Genomic DNA, 17,795 nt, shown 5'->3' on the forward strand with positions numbered 1-17,795 from the left:
TTTTTTTACTTGTTATATATTTATATATCTTATTTATTATTTTATTATAGTTTCTGAATGACGTTTAATTAAATTTCATCAACATAATCAGTTGAATATTCAGATAAAACATAAAAATGAATTAATGGATGGATATATTAATAAAAAGAACAACACACAATACACAAACAATCTGACAATCTGTCAGTTCTTTAAAATACTTTAAAGTCAGTAAATATTTAAGATTCTCCAGGAGCCCCAAACCAAAACTGATCTAGAAAAAAACTGCATTTTTTGTTACTGCAGCAGACTCGTAGAATGATCTGCAATATTATCTTCTGTACTGTTGTACTATAATGTTGAAATAGTAAGTCAATTAATCAATTAGTATATCAGCAGAAAATTAATTGCTTACTATTTGGATAATAAATTCATTGTTTAAGTCTTCCACTTTCTCAAATTTAAGAATTTGCAGCTTTTCTCTGTTTTAGATATCTTTGGGTTTTGGACTGTTAATCAGGAAAAAAAAAAAAAAACAAGCATTACAATGATGCAATATTGGACTGAGACACTGTGATGGACTGAATAATAAGTCAATTATTTAAAAAAAATTAATAGATTAAATATCAATGAAAATAATTGTTAGTTGTAGCCATATCGTATTGTTCATTGTTATTTGCTGTGCAGTTAAATAAAAATTAAAAATCTAAACTCATATTGCTGAAGGAGATATTCTATTTGTGATGACAAAGTTATAAGCCAAAAACAGAGAAATTATGACACAGTTTAACAACAATGTAACAAAATATATGTGGGAACAAGTTTTAAAGGTGTCACATCTTGCCTGGACTTAAGGTGTTTTTTTGGTCTTATGTTGTGTTCTGTGGGGTCTCCTGGTTGTGCACGTTTGTTTGGTCCCTCGGTTCATGGGGGTTTTCTTGTGTGATTTGGGTGGTGGGTTTTGGAGGACTGCATCATTGGTTTGTTGGGTTGTGTGCTTGGGTTTGTGTTTGTGGTTGGTTTTGGATAGGTTAGTGTAGATGGCATTAAGTTTGTTTTCTGGGTTTTTGTTCTGTTTCCCTTGTGTGTTCATGTACTCCTCCACACCTGCCCTGCATTTGGACTCGTTAGCCCTGCCCTGCTGTCTTCCCCACACCTGCCCTGTGTTAGCCTCGTCAGCCCTGCCCCGCTCCCTGTGTGTCCTCAGCCAATCAGCTCCCTGTATGTTTATTCCCCTCTCGAGTTCTCCACCCATCTCCCCACCTGCACCTCATCTCCTTGTTAGTTCAGTTTCTTTAAGTTCTGGTTTTCTGTTCAGTCCTTGTTGGATCGTTTTGTGTTGTTCCTTCTGCTAGTTCTGTTCAGCCCTGTTTACCTGTCCGTGACCATCCACAATTAAAAGAGTTTTTCATCATATCTGCATTCCGGCCTCTGCGTTTGGGTCCACTCCTGCTTCCCCGAGTCTGACAGAACGATCCAACCAGTAATGGACCCAGCAGAGACAAACTGTTTTCAAGGAACCCGTCTGGCTGATCGAGGTCCCCCCAGTGCCAGACGGGTTCCTTGAAAACAGTTTGGCCTCCAAGCTTGCCAACCACCAGCACTGCCATTCGGCTTCCACTCCGGACATTCCAGCTCAGATGACTTTGCTGAAGTACTTTTATTATCAGGCATCTAAGACTGCTAGCAAGGAGCCAGCTAGCCAGCAGCCTGCCACTCCTGAGCCAGCACCAACCCAAAACCCCTACCTGGGCACCCGCTTGGCTCTGGGAGGCCCTCGGAGCGCCAACCAGAGGCAACGCAGACGACCACACCGTTCCTTGGGTCACCTTGCCACCTGGCCTGTCCTCTCCAGCGCCTCAGAGTCTCCGCCCCCCAGCGCCCCAGAGTCTCTGCTCCCCAGCGTCCCTGCTGGCATGCAGCAACCCTCCGTCCCTGCTGGGCGTGCAGCGGCCCTCCGTCCCTGCTGGGCCGGCACAGCTATCCCTTGTTCCGGAGCTGCGCCAGCCCCCCGTTCCAGAGTCTGCAGCATCCCCTGTGGCGTCGCCGCCAGAGTCTGCAGCATCCCCTGTGGCGTCGCCGCCAGAGTCTGCAGCATCCCCTGTGGCGTCGCCGCCAGAGTCTGCAGCATCCCCTGTGGCGTCGCCGCCAGAGCCTGCAGCATCCCCCTCTTCAGCGGCGTCGCCGCCAGAGCCTGCAGCATCCCCCTCTTCAGCGGCGTCGCCGCCAGAGCCTGCAGCATCCCCCTCTTCAGCGGCGTCGCCGCCAGAGCCTGCAGCATCCCCCTCTTCAGCGGCGTCGCCGCCAGAGCCTGCAGCATCCCCCTCTTGAGCGGCTCCGCCCCCCAAGTCTGCAGCAGCATCCTCTTCTTCAGCGGCTCCGCCCCCCCGAGTCTGCAGCAGCATCCTCTTCTTCAGCGGCTCCGCCCCCCGAGTCTGCAGCAGCATCCTCTTCTTCAGCGGCTCCGCCCAGCCTTCGCCTTCCCCGTCGGCCCCCTGCACGGCCTCCTGAAGGGCCCCGCCTTCGCCTTCTCCGCCAGCCCCCTGCCCGGCCTCCAGAGGGGTCCCGCCTTCGCCTTCTCCGCCGGCCCCCTGCACGGCCTCCTGAAGGGTCCCGCCTTCACCGCCGGCCCCCTGCCCGGCCTCCAGAGGGGTCCCGCCTTCGCCTTCTCCGCCGGCCCCCTGCCCGCCCCTGCAAGGCCTCCAGAGGGGTCCCGCCTTCGCCTTCACCGCCGGCCCCCTGCCCGGCCTCCAGAGGGGTCCCGCCTTCGCCTTCACCGCCGGCCCCCTGCCCGGCCTCCAGAGGGGTCCCGCCTTCGCCTTCTCCGCCGGCCCCCTGCCCGGCCCCCTGCACGGCCTCCTGAAGGGTCCCGCCTTCGCCGCCGGCCCCCTGCCCGGCCTCCTGCCCGGCCTCCTGAAGGGTCCCGCCTTCTCCTTCGCCGCCGGCCCCCTGCCCGGCCTCCTGAAGGATCCCGCCTTCGTTGCCGGCCTCCTGAAGGGTTTCGCCATTGCCTCTGGCCTGCAGCCCAACCACCGGAGGGTTTCTGCCTTCGCTGCCAGCCTGCAGCCCAACCACCAGAGAAGCTCTTCACATCCGGCCGCCCTCCAGAGCATCTTCTGCCATCTGTTCTGCACCCCGGTCGCCCTCCCGAGCGACTTCACCTATCTGTCTTGCCTCCAGGCCGTCCCCCTGAACTTTATGGCTCTGCCTCTGTCCAGCCCCCTGGCTGTCCACCTGGACTCTTATGCTCTGCCCCTGTCTGGCCATCTGCCTGTGCACCATCTTCCTGGTTCCCCATGTCCTGGCCCTTCCTGAGCACGACCTCCTTTGCTCCCTGCATTCTGGCTACCTACCCCTGCGCCACTTCCCTAGCTACCTGCTCTTTCATGGCCTATGGACTGTCAGTTTTGGCCTCCTCCTCCCCCCGTCTTGCGTCGGCCGTCCATCCTGTGTCCCTTGGTGGTGTTTGTGGGACGTCTGGGATCCGTCCCTTAAGGGGGGGGTTCTGTCACATCTTGCCTGGACTTAAGGTGTTTTTTTGGTCTTATGTTGTGTTCTGTGGGGTCTCCTGGTTGTGCACGTCTGTTTGGTCCCTCGGTTCATGGGGATTTTCTTGTGTGATTTGGGTGGTGGGTTTTGGAGGACTGCATCATTGGTTTGTTGGGTTGTGTGCTTGGGTTTGTGTTTGTGGTTGGTTTTGGATGGGTTAGTATAGATGGCATTAAGTTTGTTTTCTGGGTTTTTGTTCTGTTTCCCTTGTGTGTTCATGTACTCCTCCACACCTGCCCTGCATTTGGACTCGTTAGCCCTGCCCTGCTGTCTTCCCCACACCTGCCCTGTGTTAGCCTCGTCAGCCCTGCCCCGCTCCCTGTGTGTCCTCAGCCAATCAGCTCCCTGTATGTTTATTCCCTTCTCGAGTTCTCCACCCATCTCCCCACCTGCACCTCATCTCCTTGTTAGTTCAGTTTCTTTAAGTTCTGGTTTTCTGTTCAGTCCTTGTTGGATCGTTTTGTGTTGTTCCTTCTGCTAGTTCTGTTCAGCCCTGTTTACCTGTCCGTGACCATCCACAATTAAAAGAGTTTTTCATCATATCTGCATTCCGGCCTCTGCGTTTGGGTACACTCCTGCTTCCCCGAGTCTGACAAAAGGGGAAATTTTTTCTTGTCACATGTATGATTTGAAACCAGTGGCTGTTCACCTTTGCGGTTGATACTTAAGGAACTATTCCCAGTTCACTGAGATTTTACAGATATTTTCAGGAAGGACTCTGGTGTGTTCACAGCCTTTGTGCAGGTACAGTATGTTTCCATATTTCTCAGTCATTTATTATAGCGTGTGTCTTGCATGACAATAGTGAAGTTAAAATTTACTATGTGTTATTTACAGTAATGCTACCACTTTTTATGGAGGGATTGTTGCTTAAATATCTTGAATAGCTGAAATTTTCTTAACCTTTTTTATGTTGTGTTGGATTCCTTCATGAACACGCTCTGGCAGCAAATTCAAATCAATACAACTCAGTGACATTGCCACAGCCTGATAACAACACAAAGACAACTGAGAGGAAACAAAAGTGGGGCATGAACACAGCAAAATAAATAAGACAAAAAAACAAAAGAATTTACTGATAAATGTCCTAAAATAACACTGTTTAGAAAAGCATATTGCATCAGCTAAATGTTAGGGTAATAGCTTATCAAAATAACAAAATGTATTTCTAAGTGCATTCAAAATCAACTATGGCCTCACTGCAGCAAGTGTCAATATGGCAGGGTCATATGAATGGGGTTAAGTCAGATGTCAGACCCTAAATATATGGTTCTTTTTGTTTATATGATGATATGATGCTATGTTTTATAGCCTACTGTGAAAAATGCTAAAATGCATACCCGTAAGATAATTTTTGAGTAGGGGTCACACCCAAGACTGCCTGTGAGGGGATCCTATGGGTTTTTACATTACTGTACTGTTATTTCATATCAGATTTTTTTATGTGTTTTCTCTGTGTTCTTGTCACTGATTTGATTGCAGGGTTCAGCGAGAGAAAGGTGATGTCACATACTTCTACGAATTCAGCAATATTTTAATCCAACTCTGATGATAGTTGAGGAGGTGTATTGCCATCACTGACAGGTACCACACACTTGTCTTAACAAATCAGGTTTGATACAATTTTTGTCATTTGAGTGAACTGATCCATTGAAATATTAAGATAACCATAGTCCCAGACAAACTGTAGTCGTGTATCTTGTATCTTATTGCCCAATGATGTTTTTAAAGTAATCTGTGAAACACATTATGTAATTATCCACTTCTGTATAATTAAGTCTGTGTAATTTGACCTGTATGATTTATCCCTATAACACATTTTTTTATTTATTTAGATTTTCCTTTTCAGTTCAAGAGAAATGGCTACAAATAAAGATTTTACAGTCACTGCTACTACAAGCGCCATCTACCCTGACATACCCACAAACTATTATGATGATAACTATGAAGATGAAATGTGCGACGCAACAAGCATCATGGAGTTTGGAGCAATCTTCTGTCCGGTGTTCTTCTCCATTGTGGTGATCCTCAGTCTGGTCGGCAACATCTTGGTCATTGTGATTTTGGCCAAGTATGAGAATCTTAAATCCCTCAACAATGCTTTCATCCTGAACCTGGCTGTGTCAGATCTCATCTTCACCGCAGGTCTGCCCTTTTGGGTCTACTACTACATGATGAACGAATGGACTTTAGGGGAGCCTGCATGCAAAATAGTCGCCTTTGTCTTCTACATTGGGTACAACAGCAGTTGTATCCTCCTCATCCTGATGACTGCTCACCGTTATGTAGCTGTCATGAATCCTCTGTCTAACATTGTGTCTACCAAAGGCTTCTACAGTGTCCTAGCATCTGTCATCGTTTGGGCAGTGAGTATCTTGGTTGCCAGTCCAGCCTCCATCTTTACCAATGACCTGAACCAGAATCACTGTCAATCATGGCATCCGTTGGTAATCTATGGGCAAAATACTCTCTTTATAGTGAGTTCAGTGGTATTCATTTTTTGCTATTCTCAGATTTTGTGCAGGCTGCTGCGTCCTACTGCCCAAAGAAGAAGGAACAAAACCCTAAAACTCATTTTTACTCTCGTGGTCGTTTTCTTTGTAAGCTGGGCGCCTTTCAATATAGCAACATTTCTATACTCATTGTATTGGTGGCAACAACCACCTATCACTAACAGCTGTGATAACTACAAAGCACTGCAGTATGCCCTTTATATTGGCAGAATTTTTGCCTACTCACACTGCTGCCTTAACCCTGTGTTTTATGTGTTTGTCGGGATTAAATTTAAAAACCACTTGAAGGAAATGCTGAAGAGCTGGGGTCGCAAAAACACCAGCTTCCACAATAGACAAAGCCGACTCACAATCACATCTCTAACTAGTGGTGAAGAGTTCTCCATGTAGTTGATGTAGAGAGCCGAAGTACAGCCTGAACTTCTGGGTTCTGTTACAGAAGAAGGAAAACCATTTAAAGGACCAGTGTGTAAGATTTAGTGGCATCTAGTGGTGAGGTTGCAGATTGCAATTAATTGAATACCCCTGCCCTCACCCTCCCCTTCGGTGGCTGAGAAACTCGCAAAAAACTCCCCTCTAGACCCAGTGTTTGGTTTGTCAGTTCTGGGATACTGTAGAAACATGGTGGTGCAATATGGCAGGCTCTGTGAAAGAGGACCCGCTATGTAGACCCCTATGTGGATATAAAGGGCTCATTCTAAGGTAATGAAAACACAACAATTCTTATTTTCAGGTGATTATATGCTAATGAAAACATATTTATGAATATTATTTTTATTATTCCATTTCTGCCAGGTCTGCCACTAAGTCTTACACGCTGGTCCTTTAAAATCACATTTGACATTTGTAATAACAAGCCTTGGATCAACTCAAGCATGTTACGTGGTTTATTCAATCTCTAGGTCTCTCCATGTCTAGATGAGGACTTTAGTTTAACGGTAACATCATTCAGCAGCCTTTAACAAACACCATTTCCCACAAGCCCTACGTCATCGAGGCTAAAAAGGCAAGTCCAGAGTAATAGCAAGACAGAGATGACAAATAATTTTTAAAAAAGTTGTTAGACAGCAGAGAAATGACAGGAGAGGAGAGCGTTGGTGGCACACTATGGATGTGGACAAAACTGTTACAATGATGTCAGTATCTGCACTGCTAATTTTTTGTGGGAGATGTATATACTAACAAATTTATTTTTTAACTCTGTTAAAATTGCAAAAGTATCAATTCCTAATAGTAATCACTGTAGAGGACACCAATTTGTCTTAAAATATGAAAAGTGGGAACACGTTCAATTTTTTCTGAAAGTGAGCGATTGCATTGACTCACAGAAGCTAGTGAAACTGTAGTTATGGTCAGGACTTTGGCTCTCTATACTCAAGTCAGACTGAACGCGTAAGCCTTCAACATTCAGTTTTGATGATCTTTATATTTGTTATAAGAGTCTACAGTGGCTTTGTGAAAGTCAGGCACCACAGCAGTGCTTTGAGCTAAATGCTAACATCAGCATACTAACATATATACATGCTTTTAGCAGGCAACTTGTTACGTTTTGTAGTTTACCATATTAGTATGCTAATATTTACTAAATGGCATAAAACAAAAATTACAGCAGAACAAGCTTAACTAATAACTAAGATTTTGCCATTAGCCTGGGTCAGTCCGCTTTAGCCATGCCGCCAAGCCAAGCCAACTTGCGATGAAACGTGTCTCTGTAAAGCTGCCTTCAGATGATAAGAAATTTGCTCTTCACTCACTGCAAGGTAGGGCACAGAGCACACCCCAGGGAAAAACACTTGCAGGTTAACGTCATCAAAAAGTACACAAAGTATAGCTATTCACCATGTTTCTAGGCAACAAGGATGTTACCAGGGTATTTAAAGAACATGGCCACCAATTTGTCCTGATGCCATCAGGTGCAGTTGCAGACTGTTTTGTGCACGATGCATTTGAGTTTATTGCAAAAGAAAGACCTGGCAGTTGCATTAGTTTTTAATGTTGTGTTATAGAGTTCAGGAGAATCAGAAACACAGAGTGTGAGTTTGCTGAGTATCTGCTTGCATGTGTCGCTTCTTGCTACATCACATACAGCTATTATCTCGATGGTAATGTTTTGAAAGGTCAGAGGCAACTGAGGTCAAAGCTGAAATCGTTTGAGTTTTGAGCGGTCAGTGGCAATTTCGAGCGGTGCGCCACACCAAGGGCAGCGCTTCTGCCTAGTTGGGCACCACTACTCTCCCCATAGGAAAACAAATGGCACAGCCAGCACAGAGCAGTTTAACTGCTGATGTGGGCACCTTAACTATAGACAACAGGCTCTCACTGCATTTGCTGCAAACAGCAAACAACACAGAAAACAATGAGAAATACATGAGATGGATGATCATGGTAAACTTAATTTACCTGCTAAGCAACAACATTATAGCATCATCATTGTGAGCATGTTATCATGCTGATGTTAGCCTTTAGCTCAAACCACCACTCACAGAACTGCTAGCATGGCTGTCTTCTAGCACTGTTTTAGATTAGTCAGTCAGTGTCTAAACACTTCGCTCAACTAGAGACTGAGGACAATCTCCCAGCTTTCGTTGTTATAACTGGATGGAAACAATTACAGAGTTTTAAAAAAAAAAAAAAAAAATCTGCATTGCAGAACCAATCCAAATTCTTTAGGGGGGTTCTTCATATTGGGGCGATGACATGTAGTTCATGACGGAAGAGAATGGGGGGGTGTCCTTGATAAAATGTAAGGGGCGTAGGTTTGTTAGCGGCCATTCTTGCCTCTGTTCAAGCAACTACCTTGCATTTAGAAATCCCAATACGATCAGTAGGTGGGAAGATCTCTGATTGTCTGGTTTCACAAGACTAGTCTTGTTTATATTTACTTAATAGCCTGCACAGTTGTCAAACAACAATTACTTCCTTACTGTAACAGCTGAAATATTACATGTGTGAGGCTTTCATCTGACAACAGTGATATATAATGTACAGTTTCATCCATATTTCATTTGTTTTGTTTTTTTTATTTTTTAGTTCAGTAAGCTTATGTACTTTCTATCAAACTGTCTGTGTTATGATTAACAATGAACTCTGTGTATCATAAGTATGTTAATATACATATGATTTAGATTGCATGTTGATAACTTGATTATATGTTATATGGAAACAATATGTCTGTACATATTTCACTTTGATTAACTGTGTTTTATTTTACAATTTTACATAAATCATTTTACTTTATGTTTTCACCTTCAACATTTTCAGGAGATATTTTGAATCTTTTTAAGTAAATAATTTTGCTTTTGATCAGTTATATTGTTATTAATGTGTATTTCTACCTGACAATGTCATTATTTCCTTGATTTACAATGGAATAAAGTCAGATCCCATTTATGTTAAACCATGGGCATGTCTCTGTTTTAAATGGTATAACCCTCGCTGATGTTTCTAGGTAATGTCTCAAATTGCAACTGTCTCTGACTTAACGTGAAACAAAAAGAGGAACCTTGAGTTTGCTCTCTTATAACCCAACTTTTCCATCACATTGCAAAACAGCACAAGACTTGACAGACGTTCAAGGTATGTGGCTTGGCACTTACTGTAACTTCTCTCAATAAAATTTAGGGTAACTTGCAAAGTAGTTAAATGCTATCCATATTTTTAATACTTTATAAGGAATTACATTTTGGGAGATCAGAAATTGCTGAAAGGTTATAGACATCTGCTCAATCTTAATGACATTTAGTCAATTTTAGCTTTGTGCTCTTGTTTCCCAGAAAATCTACAATGGCGAACAACTCCACAGTGAGAGGTGGAGGTCTGGACTACGGTGACGAAGTGGTATATTTGTGTGATGATGATTTAAGTCACTTTGCAACCATCAGTGCTGCCTTCTTCATTTTGATCTTCATCTTCAGTGTCACAGGCAACAGTCTCCTCTTATGTATTGTTTTCCGCTACGAGGACTTGAAAAATGTCACAAATCTGTTTGTCCTGAACCTGGCCTGCTCAGATTTGGTCTTCACCGTCACCCTTCCATTCTGGGCTATCTATCAGCTGCACTACTGGATGTTTGGTGACTTTGCCTGCAAATTTCTGACTGCAGCTTACTTTGCTGGTTATTACAGTAGCATCATTTTACTGACTGCCATGACTGTGGATCGTTTCATAACAGTGGTGTTGAACAACTGGCCGAGCAAACCTGTAAAAAGGACAAGGTGTGCAGTGGGTGCCTGTGTAGCTGCTTGGGTCATCAGCATCGCTGCATCCGTGAGTGATGTTCTCAATGTGAGTGAGCAGCCGAAATCCAACAGCTGTGAGGCTCTCCTTGAGAGTTCTGATATTAACCTGAGCTATGGTCTCCAAGTGTCACTGCTCTTCTTCGTCCCATTTGCCATCATTATTTTCTGTTATTCTGCCATCCTCAAAACAGTTTTGCAGGCTTCAAACAGAAAAAGGTACAGGACTGTGGTGGTGGTGTTATGTATCGTTGCAGTCTTCTTTATCTGCTGGGGACCTTACAATTTGTTTCTTTTTGTTGAAACTTTGTATGAACCAAATACAGAATGTTATGCAAACAAACAGTCCGAGATCGCCTATACCATTTTTCGTATACTTGCTTATTCTCACTGCTGTATGAACCCTCTGCTCTACATGCTCTCACAAAAGTTGCGAAGACATCTGATGCATATTTTACATTGTGATAATGTCAAGAGGAGGAACAGGGAGAGAGCTACTGGCAATTCAGCTATTACACCACAAAACTCTGCTGTTATGCTGGAGTTACAAATCAAATAGACATTCACTTTTGAAAGAAAACATTGATTAAATCTGTAAATGCTCTTGTATGATATGGTTTGTATTTAATTTTACCCATGTTTTATTCATTGTAAAGTGTAAAGTGTAATTAGTTTTCTTTTTTAAATCTAAATTTTTAAAAATGTGCCAAGGAAATGGTGAAAATATGTTCAAAAAGCTACAGCATGTCACTATGTATGATAATATATGAGAATGCTTACACTGCTGCATTTTACAGCTTTTTTGAATGACTAATCCTGTGCTGGTATGTATATTTAAATAAAATCCAGTCTAGTTGTTTTCACTTCTTCTTTTTTTTCTGTTTTCTGTTGTGGCAGGATACTAGGTTAGATTTTGAATTATGCAAGTGCTTGTCTCCGGAAAAACTCCAGACAGAGTGAAACTGACCGTATCAGATTAGCTAAAAAATTTTCTGAGACATACAGTGAGCAGTACCTCTAGTGACACTGCATGCAGGGTAAGGTCTCTTTGACATTTTTTCACTTCACTGAATTATCGCACATTTGTTCATTTATTAATTCATTTTAGGAAGTTATTTATGTAAAAATTGAATGGAAAAACTTGAGAATTTGGAATCAAAATTCAAGAATATGGATCAAAATATAAGAATTTGGAATCAAACTTGACAATATTTAATTAAATTTTGAGAATATGAATTGAAACATGAAATAAAAGTCCGAGATGGGGAAAAAAAATTGAATACACTGAACAGGCAAACCTGTACGTGCATGTATATTAATGAAATAGGTGTCTGCCATGAATTAGTCTTTATTAACAAACATCAAATAGCGACATTGTTATCAAAGTTGCAGAACAATAGACTGACATTAATCTTATTTGCAACAGCTAAAAAATTACGACATAATTCTCCATTTCCTCAAAATATGCTGGTGATCAGAGTTGTTCTGCTTTTCCGTGTAAGCACTGCCCCCTGGTATTGATTTCCCTGAGCTATACAAGTACTGATCAAATTTCACTCAATTATTAAGACACACTGACCTATGACCTGTGTGGTAGGCCAACTTGATGTCAATTAAATACCTGAAACAAAATATGCTGTCAGTATAATGTCATCATTGGGTTGGAGCATGTGTGTTTCATTCTATATTTTTGGGCATTGATTTGATATTCTCAGGTTTTCATATTATTATTATTTCCATATCCATAGCAGTGCATATACTTGATTTTCCACTGATTTTTTTCCATTAACATTGTCTTAAAAGGCATGACATATACACTGTATTTATTTAATAATTCATGTGAGAATTGTGCATAAATGTATTCTGATTCTAAAGCAGTTTAAAGAATCAATGTCATATCCACATTTCTTTATCAGATAAACTGTCATTTCCTCACAACAACTCAACAAGTAAACAATGGCCTTTAACAGTGACGACTATGGCTATGCAGTCCACTATAACAACAGTGAAAGCGGCTTTGTGGCACATCATGATGAGATGAAATCAGCCTTTCATCTGTTCTCTGTTGCATGCTGCATCCTTACCTTCTGCCTCAGCATGCCTGGGAATGGCTTCCTCTTGTGGGTCCTTCTGAGGGAACGAGCTTGGAAGACCACGTCTGACATCTTGCATGTTCAACTCACAATTTCTGACCTTTGCTTCACTATGACCTTGCCTTTTTGGGCCCACACTCTACTCCATCCCTGGATCTTTGGAGACTGGGCATGTAAAGTCATAGTGGGAGCTTTTTCCCTGGGATTCAGCAGCTACATCCTGTTCCTCACTGCCATGACGCTGTATCATTATGTTGTCGTGGTCCACACTTCGTGTCTGTCTGCTTACCACCCAAGAAAATTCAGTGTTCTTGTTGCGAGCATTGTGATATGGCTGTTTTGTGCTGCTGTAAGCATGATGGAATCAATGTATAGTGGCGCCAGAGATGACAAATTAGGTGAAATAGAGTGTTTATATGGTTCACATATGTCATTTTCTATGGTGCTCTTTGCCATCTACATTGAAATTGTTCTCTTTGTCATACCCCTCAGTATCATTACATTCTGCTATGTGCACATGTGGATAACTATCAAGCAGTGCAGGTTAAGCAGACATCACCGGGCTTCAAGGCTGACACTAGGAATAGCTGTTGGTTTTTTCCTTTGTTTGGCTCCATATACTATTGTGATCTTTATAATCTCCCTGGAGATGCTGGGTGTACTGGACATCACAGCTAATTGGAGCCAGGCAATGCATAATGGGCTGTACTTAATTGACACACTGCCTTACTTCCGCTGCTGCCTGAATCCACTGTTCTATATATTTGGAGCACAAAGGTTTAGGAGATATCTGCCCATGCCATGTAACATTTCATCCCAAAGAAGAGGTGGGAGTCAGAGTCAGTTGAGTTTAATGACAGACACCTCTGTGACCCAACAAGCCTCCGTGTGACCAACAGCAAAATTCACTGAATAATCAACCATGATCACACTTATTATTTAATCTCAAACCCCAATGACTGTATTAATGTTCAGTAAGACCCAACCCTGTTAGATTTAGATGCTGTTGCTATGCTGGTCAAGCTTTCAGTTTTTGCACAATACATAATGCAGTTTACAATGAAACCAATGCTACCACTTGAAATTCTTATTAATTTTTTAAAAACAATGTATTCTTGATTTCAGAAAGAGGAAGACAAAAGCAGGCTCCTGATTTCTAGTTGGTGAGTGTTGAAATGACAGAAAAGTGCAAATTTCATCAGCTGTAGCTAGCTAGATAATTAAGTTTATCTTCAGTTGGTTGAAACGGCCATCTGACTCGTTTTAAAAGGAGAATCTTGGAAAAGTAGTTAAATTAGCCCCAGTTTGTGTCTATGGGTTTCTCTAAAAGATTACGCTAACTGTCGATGTTTGAAAACCCAGAATACCCTCACCGGTTACATCTGTGACCCAAATGTATGATAATACATGAAAGACACAAACCAGGGCTTGGGTTAATGATTGGTGTAAATGATATTGTACTAAAAGACTGAGGCTAAAGCTGCAGGCATGGAAATAAAAAAGCAGCATATTGTTCTTGCATTGCAGAGTATAACTAGTTAATAGAGTTATTTCTTTCTAACATTTTGGCTGCTTAGCTTAAATATTGAAATACTCTCATTTTCCAAGAGTATGCTTTCACTTATGTTACTAGAGAAAAGGCTTCCAGGACTTGGACTAATGATGTGTTTGGCAAACATAATGCTATTTTAGCCAACATTGGTGGGAGCTTAAGTTTCCCCGAATCCACTAAAGAACACGATAGAGCTGCTAACGTTACCCTAAACTCTGATCAGGACAGGAGGTAACAGAGAGCAGTTAGGAACAAGAACGCTGATGAATCATTTGACAGAGAACTTTAACTTACTCTTGTAGGTTTGTTTAGAGGTGATCAAAATGATACATAATGAAACAAGATACAGGAAGCAGCAAAACCACTCAAATTTTGGGCTATATATGCAAGAGGAAGAGTGCCTTCTCTAATGAAACAAAATTCGAGTCTCATCCTGAAAATGAAGCATTTGTATCAAATGATTAACCACAGCATACATAATGTGCAACATAATTAAAGACTCCATATGTGTTTTTTTAAAAATCTGCAAGTTAGCAATAGAAGTACGATGATTTAAAGGACCGGTGTGTAAGATTTAGTGGCATCTAGCGGTGCCCTCTCTAGAGCCAGTGTTTGGTCTGTCTGTTCTGAGCTACTGTAGAAACATGGTGGTACAACATGGCGGGCTCCATGGAAGAGGACCCGCTCCATATGTAGATATGAAGGGCTCATTCAAAGGTAACGAAAACACAACGATTCTTATTATCATGGGATCATACACTAATTAAAACATACTTATGAATATTATATTCCATTTCTGCCAAGTCTGCCTGCTAGATGCCACTAAATTCTACACACTGCACCTTTAACAGCACTGAACAAATCAATACACAAGATGCCAACAATAATAAAAATAAAAAATAATAATAAAAAAACAGGTATTAATTACTTGATGTCAATTTAAAAAAAGAAAATAATTACAATTGTGAAATTGTGTGATTTATGATTATTTTGCTTAATATTAATTTTAATGTCATGCCTTGATATCAATGTGATAGTAATTACTTTTTAATTGTTTCTTACTGTGCACAGAAATAGCTGCCAATATTTTCCAGGGCATTGGTGGTCCACAAACTTAACCAACATTTATATCTAACATTTATTGTATAATTAATGTTTTATTGCGCGATGTGATTAAATAATATTTGTAAGTAAATCAAGCCTGTATGTTTTGAATTGTGATCCATTAAACACAAATTGCTGAATGTTCATCTGTAGATTAAACTCTTTATTAATTTATGTAAATATACACATTCTGAGGTGAAATAGCTATATTCCCAAGATGGTTTAACTGTTATTTGTTTTGTTTTTTTACTTACACACTGTATTTGCTGCATATCAGATGTTGTATTTTGGTCCACATCTGTTTTAGCCCCTATGTCTGGCTCTCTATGTACAAGCACCAATTAACCAGGCAATGTTCCTTGTGCATCCACTGTAACCGCAAATAAAGCAATTCTGAATCTGGTTAATTTATTAACTTCTTCTTCTTCTTTCATTTTTGTTTTTTATACATACATGGTCTGGCCAGTATATTAGGCCACCATTTCCTTCTGGAGTGACCTTGTCCATGTGACACAGAATAAACAAATTAGCTCTCAGCAGCAGGATCCGTAAAATATAATCTATAACAGACTGTGTATTTGTGATTAAAATCATAGCCAGTCAAGTATATCCAGCTCAGCAGTCCATTTCTTTTGCTTTTATTTGACTCAAAAATTCCAACAGTAGAGCAACTTTGCCGCATTATTATATCAGTAATTAAAATATTACAACAGTCTTTTTTCACCCCTTTTTGTGGTCCAAATCTTTTAACTCTATTACATGTAATTTGCTTCTCCTGAGCCCTGTCAGTGTACTTGAACATGGTTGAGTAGCGCGGCCCTGATAGCTCCACGGGGGGTCCAGAGAGGAGTGTATAGGGACAGCTCAGTGGGCCACTGTAACAGCACTCATATCTGTCTCTGGGGGTAGATTAAGCTTAATTAACTAAACCATCCAGCACGCTTGGATGAATGGATACAAGTCAAGGGCAGAGCAGTCACGGGTGTGCTCACACATTCTCTGGCAGACACTGAGAGGATTTTGTGCGTGATATCATCTGTGTGTGTGTGTAATGGCAACAAAGAAAATTGATACTGTAGCTATAATGATGTTGTGTGTACAAGTCAACAATAATAATGACCTTCATTTAGTCTCTAATGTGTCTTTATAAAAGGCAAGATTCAAGCAGAGACAGAAAATTGAAAGTATGTACTGCAGTTTGGTGAACAGCCATCCAAAAATCCTGCATATGGTTCCTCATGTTGAAACCATTTATGATTTTTAAGACTCATCAGCACTTTCAGAGTCTCAGAAAAGGAAGTGATCAAAACCTCTGATCAGATTTTTGTTTTTAATATGTACTTTATAGAGAACAATATGCAGGAAGTGTGGGCTAAGAATTAGTAACATCTTCGACCACAGAGAAAAATAGCAAATCCACCCTGCAGAGCTCCAACAGAAAAGACAATCGAAGGCATCCCATTTCTTATCTTCAAGTCAGTGCAATCTCTTTCCCCAGATCATTTTCTCAGCAAATGATGTTGTTGTTCAATCCTGTTTTTAGCCACAAGCTAAACATCTGTTGTTGTTTTCTTACATAGTCTCGGATACTAGCCCTCCCTGGCCCTAACATTCACTCCCTGCTCTTCTTTTCTCCAGGGCAACTCACCCTCCTTTCTCACACTGATATCTCCCTTTAATTCCAGTTATCTATAATGATAATTACTCCAACCATATGTGAATTTAATTGATGCCTTGCAAATGTGTAAATGTGTGTACTTTGTGCATGTTGCTAATAAAGCCTTATTGCTTGTTAATCTGGACTGTCAGGGAAATGCGCACAAATCGATTAAATGTGTCAGCCTTATCATTAAAAACAACTGTTTTATTGAACAAATATAGATGACTTAATCCTCGTATGAAATACACTGGCATGTATGACATTTCACTAATGCACCTAATCCTGATCAAATTTGTCATGGGAGTAAAATGTTGTAAAAAAGGATTAGTTTCACTGTTTAACACACCCTTAACACACATAAATGCACACACGCATGCACACACACACATCACATAAATCCAGGAGGATGTCATGTTTTGAAATCTGTTATAAAAAATATACATTTGATAGGCTTTAAAGAAAACCCATATCTCATGCTGCATCTAGGCCTGTATTTGCCACTGCAATACTACATTTCTCCACTAGAGGGGACATGAGTATCAGCATAATGCTGCTTGTTTCATTATGACTGGCTTGTTTTAATCACATGTACTCTCCAAGTCAGACACAAAAAATTGAGATAGAGACTTATGTTCTTATAGAGTGACAAAGAGATTATCAGTCCCTACAAAAGAGCTTCACTGCTTTGAAAGCATTTTCATGTTTCTCTTTTTTGAGCGAACAACTTTTTTTGGCAACCGGTGTGTTTTCAAACACACCCACAAAGAACAAATGCAGCCAGTCTCTGCATATCTACGACCATCAGATCTCTCTGTTTTAGGGCTATCCTCTTCTACTTACACCTGCTGTTATCAGATAGAAAAACACAGGGATTAACTGCCATGGAGACTTAATTAACAAATCAAACATCTGGATATTCAGACCTACTGCAAAGACTTAGCTGCCTCTTGTAAGACTGGCCATTTGATGTATCAAACAGTGTGTCCTGATGTTTCCTGCAAAAATTTCCCCATCTGGCTTGTTTTTGTATCTTCGCTTTTTTTTTTTTTTTTTTTTTTTTTTTACAGCTGCTCTCACTTTGCAACTTTCACTTTTTAATGTCACTCATAT

The 17,795-nt window shown here is 41.3% G+C and overlaps 3 protein-coding genes across 6 annotated transcripts; all 3 read left to right on the plus strand.

The window, feature by feature from the left end:
* Positions 1-4,042: 4,042 nt before the first annotated feature.
* On the plus strand, positions 4,043-6,747 carry LOC121907938 (chemokine XC receptor 1-like). Of its 3 annotated transcripts, XM_042427509.1 has the most exons (4): positions 4,043-4,272; positions 5,011-5,140; positions 5,364-5,894; positions 6,042-6,747. In XM_042427509.1, the coding sequence occupies exons 3-4, from the start codon at positions 5,388-5,390 to the stop codon at positions 6,429-6,431; spliced, it is 897 nt and encodes a 298-aa protein (XP_042283443.1). In that variant the 5' UTR covers positions 4,043-4,272; positions 5,011-5,140; positions 5,364-5,387; the 3' UTR covers positions 6,432-6,747. The 3 variants fall into 3 exon arrangements, with proteins under 3 accessions (XP_042283443.1, XP_042283441.1, XP_042283442.1); XM_042427507.1 differs by having other exon boundaries at positions 5,364-6,747; XM_042427508.1 differs by having other exon boundaries at positions 5,011-5,112; positions 5,364-6,747.
* A 45-nt stretch (positions 6,748-6,792) lies between these two features.
* On the plus strand, positions 6,793-11,092 carry LOC121907940 (chemokine XC receptor 1-like). The gene is made up of 2 exons (XM_042427510.1): positions 6,793-9,617; positions 9,815-11,092. Exon 2 carries the CDS (start codon positions 9,825-9,827, stop codon positions 10,833-10,835), a length of 1,011 nt encoding a protein of 336 aa, XP_042283444.1. The 5' UTR covers positions 6,793-9,617; positions 9,815-9,824; the 3' UTR covers positions 10,836-11,092.
* A 154-nt stretch (positions 11,093-11,246) lies between these two features.
* On the plus strand, positions 11,247-14,550 carry LOC121909035 (atypical chemokine receptor 2-like). 2 transcript variants are annotated; one of them, XM_042429400.1, is made up of 3 exons: positions 11,247-11,313; positions 12,193-13,196; positions 13,495-14,550. In XM_042429400.1, exons 2-3 carry the CDS (start codon positions 12,233-12,235, stop codon positions 13,527-13,529), a joined length of 999 nt encoding a protein of 332 aa, XP_042285334.1. In that variant the 5' UTR covers positions 11,247-11,313; positions 12,193-12,232; the 3' UTR covers positions 13,530-14,550. The 2 variants fall into 2 exon arrangements, with proteins under 2 accessions (XP_042285334.1, XP_042285333.1); XM_042429399.1 differs by having other exon boundaries at positions 12,193-14,550.
* Positions 14,551-17,795: the final 3,245 nt, after the last annotated feature.

The sequence above is a fragment of the Thunnus maccoyii genome, chromosome 12 (genome assembly GCF_910596095.1).
Source record: "Thunnus maccoyii chromosome 12, fThuMac1.1, whole genome shotgun sequence".
NCBI classification, from domain to species: domain Eukaryota; kingdom Metazoa; phylum Chordata; class Actinopteri; order Scombriformes; family Scombridae; genus Thunnus; species Thunnus maccoyii.